Source organism: Chiloscyllium plagiosum, unplaced genomic scaffold (genome assembly GCF_037043375.1).
Source record: "Chiloscyllium plagiosum isolate Xiang-an unplaced genomic scaffold, Cpla_swu_hap1 HiC_scaffold_17, whole genome shotgun sequence".
NCBI lineage: Eukaryota > Metazoa > Chordata > Chondrichthyes > Orectolobiformes > Hemiscylliidae > Chiloscyllium > Chiloscyllium plagiosum.
This window is the reverse complement of record NW_028270155.1, coordinates 67898937-67912940: the sequence shown is the minus strand read 5'-3', so window position 1 is coordinate 67912940 and position 14004 is coordinate 67898937. Positions and strand designations below refer to the sequence as shown.

At 40.6% G+C, this 14004-nt stretch overlaps 1 protein-coding gene across 3 annotated transcripts in view; it reads left to right on the top strand.

The window, feature by feature from the left end:
- Positions 1-4179, top strand: part of LOC122558555 (diacylglycerol O-acyltransferase 1-like) — a 177894-nt gene extending 173715 nt beyond the window's left edge. For 2 of the 3 annotated variants that reach the window (XM_087996049.1, XM_087996051.1), the window contains exon 12: positions 3998-4179. In XM_087996049.1, the coding sequence (XP_087852175.1) occupies positions 3998-4153 (156 nt within the window). In that variant the 3' untranslated portion in view covers positions 4154-4179. The remainder of the gene's footprint in view (positions 1-3997) is intronic. The other variant, XM_087996050.1, reaches the window with a different exon arrangement.
- The last annotated feature ends 9825 nt before the right edge of the window (positions 4180-14004 follow it).

Genomic DNA, 14004 nt, shown 5'->3' with positions numbered 1-14004 from the left:
AGCATGATCTTCATAGGCAATGCCCATTCAAAAGAGGTGCAAAGAACAAAAGCAACCTCTATAGATGGATTTCTTTGATGTCACAAAGATCTTCAATTCTGTAAACCAGGTAAAACCGTGGAACATGCTCCTCAACGTTGATTGCTTGCAGGTATTCATCACGATCCTCTACCTGCTGCACAACAGCATGCAAATTGTGATCCTCATCAACGAATCCACATAGACACAATTTGTGTGCAAACTCAGTCAAGCAAGACTGTGTCATTGCACCAGAGATCTTCTCCATCTTCTTTGCTATGATGCTTCACCTCTACAGAACAAGTGGGAAACTTTTCAATTTGCATTACCTCCTGGCCAGATCCAAACCCTCTCAATCTCTGTTGTTTAGCTGTAATATGCAGTCGATGAATACATGTGCACACACTGTGAGGCTAAGCTCCAACCTATCGTTGATGCATTCAAAGGGTAGGAAGAGAGAATTGGCCTTAGGCTAAACATCCAGAAGACAAAGGTCCTTCACCAACCTGCTCATACTGCACAATACTGACCCTCAATTATCAAGATCCTTGCTAGCTCACCATCAAGATGGGTACAAGGTCAGAAGGTTAGACAGAATATTAAACCACTGCAAAGGATGACTAAAATATTAATAAGGAATGAAAGATTAGAATGAGAGAAAGCTAGCAAGAAATATATAAACAAATAATCAAAGTTTTATAGGTATTTAAAAAGAAAAGGAATTTAAAAAGAAAAGGAATTGAAAAAGTGAACACTGGACAATGTGCATCAACTTCCATATCTTGGGAGACTCATTCCAGTGAGGACAGACATTGAATGTGGAATTTATCATTGCCTTTGGCTGTCTGAGGAACTGCATACTTAATCATAAAGAGCACAGTCCTGACACTAAGCTCTACAGAGCAGCGGTGTTACCAGTCCTCCTGTTTGCATCAGAAACATGGATGGTGTACAGTAGATACCTCAAATCCCTTCAGAAATGTTATAAGAAATGTCTCTGCAAGTTCCTGCAAAACCACTGGCAGAATAGGCACTCCAAAATTAGTGACCTTTCTCAAATCAATATTCCCAGTATTTAGCCATTGCCTATGGTCAATCAGCTGCATTGGACAGGCCAAACTGTCTGCATGCCTGACATAAGACTTCCAAAGCAAGCTGTCTACACCAAACTTTGTCATGACTAGTAGTTATCAGGAGGAACCCTTCAATGACCTCTTAAAGCTTCCCTCGACGAATACAATAACCCTATAAATCAGTGGGAATCTGTACCATGAAACAACACAATACAGTAAAAAAGCACCCGCAAAGCTGTTGACCATTTTGAAAGTCATCAGTAGATGGAAGTCAAAATGAAAACAGCAGAAAATGCATGCTGAATACTGTGATGATGCTGTCATTTTATAAAGGTTCTTGTGCCCTGGGTTTTTTTGGAGAGGTTGTAAAGGCAGAGGTGCTGAACTGACTATCAAAGATGGCTTAAGTATACAACCTAGGAGGCCTTTAGGTTATTGTTTAAAAAGTTGAAACAATGGAAGTAGCTTGAATGAGAGTGGCCAACGTTTTCAGACCAGTCTTTCTAGTTTTTGTTTTCAGCACTCAAAACCTGTTTGGGTCTCAGAAGCTGTTTGGGTCTCAGAAGAGTTGGAAGCTTCAGTGAATGATTGCAAGCTGCTACTTTCTCTGGAATTTTCCTTGATGTTTTTTCCTCCTGGATTGGAGAGCTGCATATAAGAATCTGTGTCTGAATTTGCTTTTTTTTGCCAAGGGCTATGTTTATGGAATGCTACTATTTTAAAACAGGAGCAAGTGAGGACTACAGATGCTGGAGATCAGAGTTAAAAAGTGTGGCGCTGGAAAAGCACAGCAGGTCAGGCAACATTCGAGGAGCAGGAGAATCGACAATTCAGACATAAGCCCTTCATGAAGTTGGAGGGTGGAAGGGGGCTGTGAGATAAATAGAAGGGAGTGAGGTAGCTGGGAAGGCAATAATTAGATGTAGGTGAGGGATGATGGTGGGAAGGTTGGAGCAGATAGGTGGGTAGGAAGATGGGCAAGTAGGACAGTTCAAGAGGGTGGTGCTGAGTTGGAGTGTTGGATCTGAGATGAGGTGGGGCAAGGGAAGATGAAGAAACTGGTGAAGTTGACGTTGATGCCATGTGGGTCCCAAAGTGGAAGATGAGACTTTCTTCGTCCAGGCGTCGGTTGGCTTGGATTTGGTGGTAGAGACAGCTCAGGACTTGCATGTCCTTGGCAGAGTGAGAGGGAGAGTTGAAGTGGTCGGCCGCAGGGTGGTTGAGTTGTTTGGTGTGTGTGTCTCACCATTTCCACCACCTACAATCAGACCCTCCCCACCCCTATCAGCATTCCGTAGAGACCACTCCTCTGCCCTTGTCAGGTTTGTGCCCCCTCCCACCATCCCCCCTCCACTCCTGGCACCTTTCCTTGCTGCTGCAAGAGGTGTAAGACCTGTACCTCCACCCTCCCCACCCCCCCCCCCACACACACACACACCTCCATTCAAGACCCCAAAGGATCTTTTCACATCCAGCAGACATTTTCCTGCACATCCAAACATCTCATCTACTGTGTCAGTTGCTCTTGATGTGGTCTCCTCTATACTGGGGAGACAGGACGCCAACTCAGAAAGTTTCAGCGAACATCTCTGGGACACGTACCAAACAACCCCACCACCTGTGACCAACCACTTTAACTCCCCCTCCCACTCTGGCATGACATGCAAGTCCAAGGCCTCCTTGATTGCCAAATCCAAGTCACCTGTTGCCTGAAGGAAGAACGCCTCATCTTCTGCCTTGGGACCCTCCAACCACATGGTGCCAATGTCGACTTCACCAGTTTCCTCATCTCCCCTCTCCCCACCTCATCCCAGATCCAACCCTCCAACTCGGCACCGCCCTCTTGAACTATCCTACTTGCCTATCTTCCTTCCCACCTATCCACTCCAAACTCCCTTCTAACCTATCACCACCATCACTCCCCATCTGCATCTACCAATCACCTTCCCAGCTACCTCACCCCACCCTCTTTATCTCTCAACCCCCTTCACCCCCCCCCAACATCCCTGATGAAGGGCTTATGCCCAAAACATCAATTATTCAGCTCCTCGGATGCTGCAGCACTTGCTGTGCTTTTCCAGTGCCACAGTTTTCAACTATTACATTTGAACAGTTAATTACCGATAGGTAGTGTATCTATTATATAGTTACATTTTCCAATAGTTAAGTTATTCTAAATTCCTCTTCCTTTATAAATACTATAGTATTTATTTTAACTATAGAGTTTAAATAAATTGTATTCTTCCTAACATTGAGTCTTTTGACCAGTCACACCACATCTTGAACACACACTTCACATCTACCTTTAAAATAAGAAAAGGTTAGGGTCTAGGCGGCCTTCTTAAAATATTTTGAGGCAGTCTGGTCTGATCCATAACAATTCCAAGCATCCTACCCTCTCGCTTCAGGAGATACTACCTTTTGCAGTGTCAGCAAATCCAGTATCAGATCACTTCATGATATCAGAACCCATAATAATGGAATAAAATCATCCTTAATCTTGAGAAGCTGCCTAAGAAGAAAACATACTGTAGCCATATGCATAATAATAGAGGAATCTCTTACTGAGTACAGATATTTCTGGTATAACGTGATGGTCGTGTTCTTGCACAACCTTGCCCTATAGAAATTTGCGCTATCCAGATAGTGTCCACTATTCCTCAAACGCGTGTTCTAACGCGTGTTCTAACAGAAATACCTGCTACATTATTGATTTTAAAAATGTACCTCTAAAATTGAATCTATCATTGAAATGACAATCTATATGGTAATGATGTCAGTACATGGATATTAACCTTCATAGATTATTGGAATTGTGACATTTGCAACTTTTATACTGGAACATGGTTTCCAGTTTTGCAACTTCTAAATTATTACTCTAATCTTTACTTACTTTCTCCCCCTAGGTTCCGACTGCTTGGTTTCTAAGTAAATATTTAAGAGGATTCTATGGAAATGCAATTGTATGGGTTTGCATTATTTTAGGCCCTCCACTGGTACTGCATATGTATATCCATGATTACTATGTATTTCAAAATCTTAATGCAATTGAACAGAATTAAATAATAAAGTAACATTTTATCTTACTTTTAAAATTATTTTTCCTGTTTATTTTCTTTCTTATGCAAGCTTTTCCCACTGCTCATTAATTTCTTGTTGGCAAGCTGGACAAGCTTGCTCCATCTTGTTTTGAAGTTTATTACTGGTAGTGTTATGATGCATAGTTAAATAAAGAGATTTGGACCATGTCAATCAACATATGTACCCTTTACTTGTTCAAGCAAGGTATAGGATACTCTCTCTTTGGAATTGAAATCACATCCGAACTGAGAATTATAGTTAAATTTGGATTGTATATGGTCTTGCAATTATTATTGAATCGATAAATCCATTCCCAAAAAAATAATTTTCTTCCATTCCAGAGACAGAAAAATTCCAGTGAGAAGATTCATTATTTAAGCTAACGAAAAGCGTAAAAAAGTTGCAAACTTAAAGAAAGTGCACAAAATTATGCAAAGGTGGTTGGAAGGTCAAAGGATTAGGCAGAACACAACGATACAGCAAAGAATGATTAAATGGTCAATAAGAGAAAGATCAGAGCATGGGAGAAAGTAAGCAAGAAATATACAAACAAATAATCAGAGTTTTACAGGTATTTAAAAAGGAAAGGAGTTAACAAGGTGAAAATGAGGCTTGGAAATTCATGATGAAAAATAAGGAAATGGTAGATAAATTAAATTGGTATTTTGCTTTAATCTTCACTGTAGAGGATTCAAAGAACATGCCAGAGATAGCTGTAAATTCGGAAATGGAATGTAGGAAAGATCAAAAGGAATATTACAATTACCAGGGAATTCGTACTGGGCAATTTGTGGGAGCTGCGAGATGATAAGTCCTTAGGTTCTGATGAACTTCATCAAATCTTCAAAGTAATGGTCAATAAGACAGTTGGTGTATTGATTCTAATTTTCCAAAATACCCTAGTTGTGGGGAACCTTCTACTGGATTGGAAGATTGCAAATGCAACTCCTTTATTCAGAATAGGAGACAGAAAATAGGAAACTATAGGCTTGTTAGCTTTGGTGCTTAATGTCTATGAGGAAATAATCTAAGTTATTATTAAATATGTTATTGCAGAGCATTTAGAAAAAATTTATGTAATCAGTCACATGGCTTGATGAAAGGGAAATCAATTTATTTGTTTAATCAATTTATTAGTTCTTTGAAATAGCGGCCTATACAGTGAAGGAAACTAATGAATTTTCTGTGCTTAGACTTTCAGAAAGCATTTGATAAGATGGCACATAAAAAGGCTATAATCCAAAATTATGTTCATGGTTTAGGGTGTTACATATTGGTATGAATAGAAGATTAGTGAGCCAACAGTAATCAAAAAAGAGTTTTTTTTTTGATTGGTAAGCTGTAACAAGAGATGTGTCACAAGGATTCAACATTGGGGCTTCAACGTTTTACAATTTATGTAAATGAATCAAGGAACTAAATTTACTGATAGCAGAAAGCTGGATAGAAAGGTAAGCTGTGAAGAGAAGATAAGGAGGCTACAAAGAGATATAGATAATTTCCAAGTGGGATAAATATTAGCAAACGGAATATAATTTGGATTAATTAGAAACTGTCCATTTTGGTTGGAAGATTATCATCAAAATGGTAAGAATTTGCAACGGACTGACATGCAGAGGGTTCTTGGTGTTCTGGTGCATGAATTGCAAAAATGTTAGTATGCAGGCATAGAAAGTAATTATGAAAGCTGTAGAATGGGCTGAAAATGACATGGCTGCTGGAGAGTCCTGTGAGGCTTATCTCATATTCAGGAGAAACTTGTTGTATCATTTAACTAAGTATCAGACAACATAGCAAAATTGCTAGGGAGTACCGAGTTGCCTGTTAAAAATGATTATTGCTTGTTAGTTACCTAATTAACTACACAACTCATCTAATTAATATAACAACATCCTATCCTACCGCCAATCTTGAACAAACTAGACATTGAGAATTCTCAACATGCAAATCAGAGTGGCAACCTGGTGACTCACTGCTGGCTCCAAATGACGTCCACCTTGGACTCCCGGCACCAACACTCAGACCATGTTCCACATACTCCCCCACCCCCAATGTCCACAGACATTGGCATCAGATGCATGCCAGCCTTGAATAACCCTCCTATCACATCTCCAATCCAGTTCAAATATGCTTCTGCATTTCAATGCTGCACTTATAAGCACAGCAATAACTAACCTTGTAATACAGCAGCAAGGATGCCTTGTGCTTAGGGACACACACCAGCTCATGGATTGGACAAGGCTGCATCTCCAAGCTCCTTATTTTGTTTTCATAACACTCAATCACTCAGACTACCTGGATGCTCACCTTGCCTTGCCTTTTCACACCATTCCTCTCAGCCAAGAATACCAGGCTCAGAGTACCTTGCCTTGCCTTTCCTAGCCTAGCCATGCCATGCCATTTAACACAGACACAAAGCCAGGAAGCTTTTTATGGTTGTCAGCAGTCCTTGGTCAAATCAAGGGATATAGCCTTAGCTCAGGGGTTCCTGGCAGACTAAGTCAAGGGTAACCTCTGATACCAGTCCAAGATATGGTCAGCCATCAGCTTTAAGCAGAGACAGAATCCTCTCTTCATAAGGGGTGAGGAACTAAATGTCAGGCAGCTGACCACACATCTTGACATTTTGTACCCTGTTCTCCTCCTGGAATGACAGAGAGCAGGTATTAAGGGATATGAAAGAGGGTAGCACATCTGTGACTTGTGTGCAGCTGTCCTGAGCGAATGGGCAGGCAGCTCAGAGCATGCAGGATTAAAAGGGTTGGGATGGGTGACAGCAAGCATGGGAAGATGTTGCTGGCTTTAGTGAGTAGTACAGCATGAGCTTTGTGGGGATCATTAAGCTGATACCCTATTCCCACCCTCTCCCATATCGCTTGATCCCTTTCCTCTTTACATATCTATTGAAACATTTATAGTCAGTTCATATGTTCCCCACAAGCTTACTCTTATACTCTTATTTTCCTCTTCTTAATCAATCTCTTGGTCTTCCTTTGCTGACTTCTAAACTCTTCCTAATGCTTAGTCTATTTTTTTTCTGCCAATTTGTATACGTTTTTGCATTTAATAATATCTGTATCGAATATTCAGATATTCAGTTCCCATCTCTGATCACGCTGCAGCCAAGTTTACATAATCCCAACTATATCATATCCATTTACATCTATTTGCATGATTGTTTCATCCACTTTATTCTGAAGCTCTGGGCATTCAGACAAAAAGCATTAAGGCTTATCTTTTTAATGTTCCTTGTCCCATTCTCACTTTTTGTTTACTGTGGCCTTGCTTGATTCTGGCATTTGATTCCTGTGCCTATCACTTCTGTTATTCCCCTTTCTGTCATTTGTTCTTATCCTCTTTCTCTGACTCATCGCATAGGCTCCCGTTCCCCCTCCGAACCACTCTAGCAAAGAGTCCTGCTAGGTCATCAGTCAATAAAGTGTGGTGCTGGAAAAAGCACAGCAGGTCAGGCAGCATCTGAGGAGCAAGAAAGACGACATTTCAGACCTAACTCTTCATCAGGAAGGTCATCAGTCCTAGTCCTGCCCAGGTATAAACCGTCCAGTTTGCAATGGACCCATCTCTCCTACTACCAGCCCCAATGTCCCAATCTGAAACCCTCCCCCTTGTATCATCACTTTAGCCACATGTTCATCCAATATTCCCTGCTATTTCTACTCTGACCAGCACGTTGCACTGATAATATTTTTGAGACCACTATCTTTGGAATCCTACTTTTCAGCTTGCTTCCTAACTCCCTATATTCTGCTTTTAGGACCTTTTTTTTAAACCCATGATTGGTACCAAGTGTACCACAACCACTACCTGTTCAACCTCCCCCTCCAGGATGTCCACATATCGCTCTATGACATCCTTGACACTAGCACCATGGAATCAACATACAATTCTGGAGTTTTGTTTGCAGCTGCAGAACACCTACCTATTCCCCTTGCAATTGAATCTCCTCTGACTATTTTATTTCCATACATTTTGCTCCTCCCCTGTGCAGCTGAGCCAGCCATGATGCCACAAATTTGGCTGTTGCTGCTTTTTCTCTGAAAGGCTATTCCCCTCAACAATATCCAAAGTGGTACATCTATTTGAGGAGAATGGACACAGGGGATTCCTGCACTGCCTATCTAGTCCTCTTACTCAGAGTGGTGGTCCGCCATTCCCTTTCTGCCTGTGGGGTCTTAGCCTGCAGTGTGACCATCTCTGTACACACTATCCATGATTCTCTCAGCTTCACAGATGTTCCACAATGTCACAAGCTACTTCTTCAGCTCTAAACTCCAGGCTTCCAGAAGCTGCAGCTGGAATTACTTCCTGCACACATGCTGGTTCCAGGCTGACCCTGGGAACTGGAACTGTGTCTGGTTTCCTACGTAGAGCAAGAGGAGCATACCATGGCTTTGAACTTTCCTGCCATGCTGTACCCATTTGAACTGGAAGATGCTTTGTATCAAATAATACTAATTTCTCTAGGGCCTTTCTTTCCTGTTCCTTCTAATTACAAAATATAGCCTTTCGAAATTATAACTACAGACTTATAAACTATAGGTAATAAAAGCTGTAAGTATTTACCCTATCTTATCCACTATTTATGAATCAGCTTTATTCCTTGAAGCCTGTACTCTTGCAGTAGAGTAAGACTGCTCTGGTGATGCCATGTTTTTATTTCAAAGATATATTTTATTTATAAAAATAATCTGTAAATACATATAAAGGTTCTAAATTATGTCTGTACAATCTTTGCAGAAAAAAAAACAGAACATTGGAATTTTGACATTTCTCAGTGCTTCTCTACAGTTGCAAAAAACAAAGGCTGCTAAAATTACAGAGAGCAAGGAGAATGGGCTTCTTAATGCTGTTTCATGGTTATGTATTTTATCAATAATCGGAACAAAAACACAAAGGCTCCCCACTCCAAAAAGCTTGGTGATTCCCAACCTTATGGATATTCTGGTGCTAAATAAAGGTAACCTTGGTTGGGGGGAGGGGAGATAATTCTATGGGATAAAGGAAGGGAGTGTAAAATAATGATAATTAAAGAAAACTCTCATTTAAGATGGTGACAACTAATTTCTTCTCTCAGAGGTCCGTTAAGTCTTTGAAATTCTCTGATAGAAATAGTATTGGAGGCTGGGCCGCTGATAGATTCAAGCTAATTAGATCTTTGAACCAAATCAAGGATTATAGGGAACAGGCAGGGAGGTGAAGTTAAGGCTGCAGTCAGATCAGCAGATCCTGCTCCTAGTTCTTTGATCTTATATGGATCCTGAACATCTTTGCCTGTCATGAATCGGTTAGTGATGCAATGTCTTACCCAAATGATAAAAGGAAGAGTTTTTCTATGGGCTAATAGACCCTGCCATCACGGTTAGGAGACTGCATTGTGTGGGTACCTGGGATTTTCCCCAACTTAACCAATTATTAGTCAGAAAGCTAGCTCACCATTCAATTAAGGATTGTATGTGGGCTAGTGACACTGGACATCAAGAGGCAGCAGAAGCCACAACACTGAACTGAGAGGAATGCCATGATTTGTAAGTGAAAGAGAAATGCCTAGTTAGATCACATGGAGTACAGGGAGAACTCGCCATTTGGATACAGAACAGGTCTAAGATAGAAGACAAAGGCTAGTGGTGGAGGTTGCTTTTCAGACTGGAGGCCTGTAACAAGTGGAGTGCCATAAGGATCTGTGCTGGGTCACTTAAATAAATGATTTGAATGTGAATGTAAGAGGTAAAGTTAGTAAGTTAGCAGTCGACACCAAAATTGGAGGTGTAGTGGACAGCGAAGGTTACCTCAGACTAGAATGGGATCTTGATCAGATTGGCCAATGGACCGAGGAATGGCAGATGGAGTTTAATTTAGATAAATGTGAGGTGCTGCATTTTGGAAAAGCAAATCAGGGCAGAGCTTATACACTTAATGGCAAGATCCTGGGGAGTGTCACTGAACAAAGAGTCCTTGGAATGCATGTTCATAGCTTCTTAGAAGTGGAGTTGCAGGTAGATAGAATAGTACTTTCCTTTAATGATCAGAGCATTGAGTACAGGAGTTGGGAGGTTGTATCTGTACAGGACATTGGTTAGGCCACTTTGGAATATTGTGTGCAATTCTTGTCTCCCTCCTATAAGAAGAATGTTGTGAAACTTGAAAGGGTTCAAAAAGGATTTACAAGGATGTTGCCAGGGTTGGAAGGTTTGAGCTATAGGCTGAATAGGCTGGGGCTGTTTTCCATGGAGCATCAGAAACTGAGGGGTGACCTTACAGAGTTTTATAAAATCATGAGGGGCATGGATAGGGTAAATAGACAAGGTGTTTTCCCAGAAGGGGGAGGGGGGGTGGAGTTCAGAACTGGAGGGCATAGGTTTAGAGTGAAATGGGAAAACTTTAAAAGAGACCTAAGGAGCAACTTTTTCATACAGAAGGTGATGTGTGTATGGAATGAGCTGCCAGAGGAAGTGGTGGAGGCTGGTACAATTACAACATTTAAAAAGCATCTGGAAAGGTAAATGAATAGGAAGGGTTTGGAGGGATATGGGCCAAGTGCTGGCAAATCTTGATCAGATGGGCCAATGGGCTGAGAAGTGGCAAATGGAGTTTAATTTAGATAAATGCGAGGTGCTGCATTTTGGAAAAGCAAATCTTAGCAGGACTCATACACTTAATGGTAAGGTCCTAGGGAGTGTTGCTGAACAAAGAGATCTTGGACTGCAGGTACATAGTTCTTTGAAAGTAGAGTCGCAGGTAGATAGGATAGTGAAGAAGGCGTTTGGTATGCTTTCCTTTATTGTTCAGAGCATTGAGTATAGGAGTTGGGAGGTCATGTTGCGGCTGTACAGGACATTGGTTAGGCCACTTTTGGAATATTGCATGCAATTCTGGTCTCTTTCCTTTCGGAAAGATGTTGTGAAACTTGAAAGGGTTCAAAATAGAGTTACAAGGATGTTGCCTAGGTTAGAGGATTTGAGCTATATGGAGAGTTGAATAGACAGGGGCTGTTTTCCCTGGAGCATCAGAGGTTGAGGGGTGACTTCATAGAGGCTTATAAAATCATGAGGGACATGGATAGGATAAATATACAATGTCTTTTCCTTGGGGTGGGAGAGTCCAGAACTAGAGGGCCTAGGTTTAGGGTGAGAGGGGAAAGATATAAAAAGGACGTAAGTGGCAACGTTTTCATTCCAAGAGTGGTGCGTATATAGAATGAGCTGCCAGATAAAGTGATGTAGGGTGGTACAATTGCAGCATTTAAAAAGCATCTGGATGGGTATATGAATAGGAAAGGTTTATAGGGATATGGGCCAAGTGCTGGCAAATGGTACTAGATTAGGTTAGGATATCTAGTCGGTATGGCCGAGTTGGACCGAAGGGTCTGTTTCCGTGCGCTATATCTCTATGACTCACAAAAAATGTTCTAATTTAGAGCCACTTTTTAAAACTGCCCTGAAACCTGCAGGTATCTGGAAGCTGATTGGTAATGTCCAATAATTGCCCTTAAGTGGCCTTGCTGCTTCATTAATCCACCTCAGGAAGAAATTACCTTAGGTGGGATGGAGTTAGGAACCAACATGGAGCAAGGATCTGACAATTGGTCAGCGGTGTGAAATTTCACATCTGCCTACCTCTTCCCTCCATTCTGGCCAATACAAGGGCCTTAAAATCCAGCCCGAAGACAGGGGCACTCATGTAATACAGGAGTTTGACTTAGTGCTCTACTGGCAATACCATGGAGAGCAATACCATGCTCTCTTACATTCTATGAAAACATGAGTAAAACATGAACTCTTACTAAATATTAATTGTCACTAAAAAGGTTGCATTTTGAAATGCTGAGTTTATTTTTTTTCTATTTTAAGTTCACCAAACTGTCTTCAGGGAAATCAAACTTCTTCAAAAATTCTACCAATGGCTTAGCATGTAAGCCTAATGTTCCACTGGTATCAGAAAACAAAGATCCTCATACATGTAAACCACTTTCATTACCCAAGCTCACATGAAATAGAGTGGGACTAATATTCTAATTGCTGATTCTGAAACACTTCCTAGCACAAATTGTCATCTCCAATTTTGAAAATTACCAAGAACAAAAACATTTATTAATCTTACAGATATTGTTTAGTTAACCTTGCGTACTGAGGTATGTGCAGAGTAAAAAGAACAGGTTAGGCAAGATTAGAAACTTTACTGTTCAGTATTGGTGGTTTTATTAAGTTGAATGCCTCGGATTCCAAATATTAATGATTACACTTAGATTATCAATCAACAAGCAGAGGATTCCAGTGTAGTCTCCCTCCCTCTAAGCCAGGAATCCTGGGTTCCAGAGATGTGTAATAATACCTGAACACATTCATTAAGGGAAAAACCATAAATCATTAAGCAAAAACCATAAATCATTAAGCAGAACAGCCTTAGAATGCAAATACTGAACTTATGCTTGATCTACCATACTAAACAGATTAATAGCCTGACTGAGTAGATCAGTATTTGAAGTTTGGGTGTTAGGCTGAGCAATTCACAGTGAACTGAACTGCCGTTAAGAGATTTTTAGATATACCAAAAATTAATATAATATCCATTTACTGAGAAAGGTTTGCCTGTTATGAATTAGCCAGGAGTCACATAGCAAAATATTCACTTGAAACAATAGAATTGCAGGTTTGAGACACACAGAATAAGGTCACTTCAGAGGTGGGTCTTCAGAATACGTTGCAGAATTATCACTAGAGTTCACATCAAAAGTAATAGGTGGAGTGCACCTATTTTCTAGTTATATTGTATTCTTACAGCACAAGACTAAAACATGAGATTTTTGACTAACTGTACATTTCAAAAACATACATTCAGAAGCAACCCAGCAATGGCTATGTAAATGTGAAATGTTATTGTTACTAGAAATCTGCCTAATCATCTGAAATTGTAGACTGGTGTGATATCCTAGATGAATGAGACTATAACGTTACCATTGATAAGGTCTGAGATCAGAAATCCTCACTATTTTATCATACTGTGGATCTGAATAACAACCATTTCCACTGGGAATCATAATGTAATACTTGAATGTAGATGCTCCACCCAAACTATCAATGTCAATTGATTTTTAGAAGTAATGTCAGGGAGGAGATTTTCATCCCGTCAGTATTTTAACCCTGACTGAAGAACCAGCTGTTGATCCACTGGATTATCCAGTTCCCCAAAAGTGGAAATGTTCAATTATACTGCAACACTTATACCATGAACGATCAACTTGACTTTTTACATCACACAATCTTTGGTTGGAGGTAAGGGAAGGATAGAACTAGCAAAATGGACGTAGGTTTGCTCGCTGAGCGGGAAGGTTTGTTTTCAGACATTTCATCACTATACTAGGTAACATCATCAGTGAGCCTCTGGATGAAAAACTGATGGCATGGCCCGCTTCCTATTTATATGTTTAGGTTTCCTTGGATTGGTGATGTCATTTCCTGTTCTTTTTCTCAGGGGGTGGTAAATGGGATCCAAGTCAGTATGTTTGTTGATAGAGTTCCATTTGGAATGCCATACTTCTAGAAATTCTCATGCGTGTCTCTGTTTGGCTTGTCCTAGGATGGATATGTTGTCCCAGTCGTAGTGGTGTCCTTCCTCATCTGCATGTAAAGATACTCGAGAGAGTGGGACATGTCTTTTTGTGACTAGTTGATGTTCACGTATCCTGGTGGCTAGTTTTCTGCCTGTTTGTGCAATGTAGTGTTTGTCACAGTTCTTGCACAGTATTTTGTAAATGACATTAATTTTGCTAGTTGTCTGTATAGGGTCTTTCAAGTTCATTGGCTGCTGTTTTAGG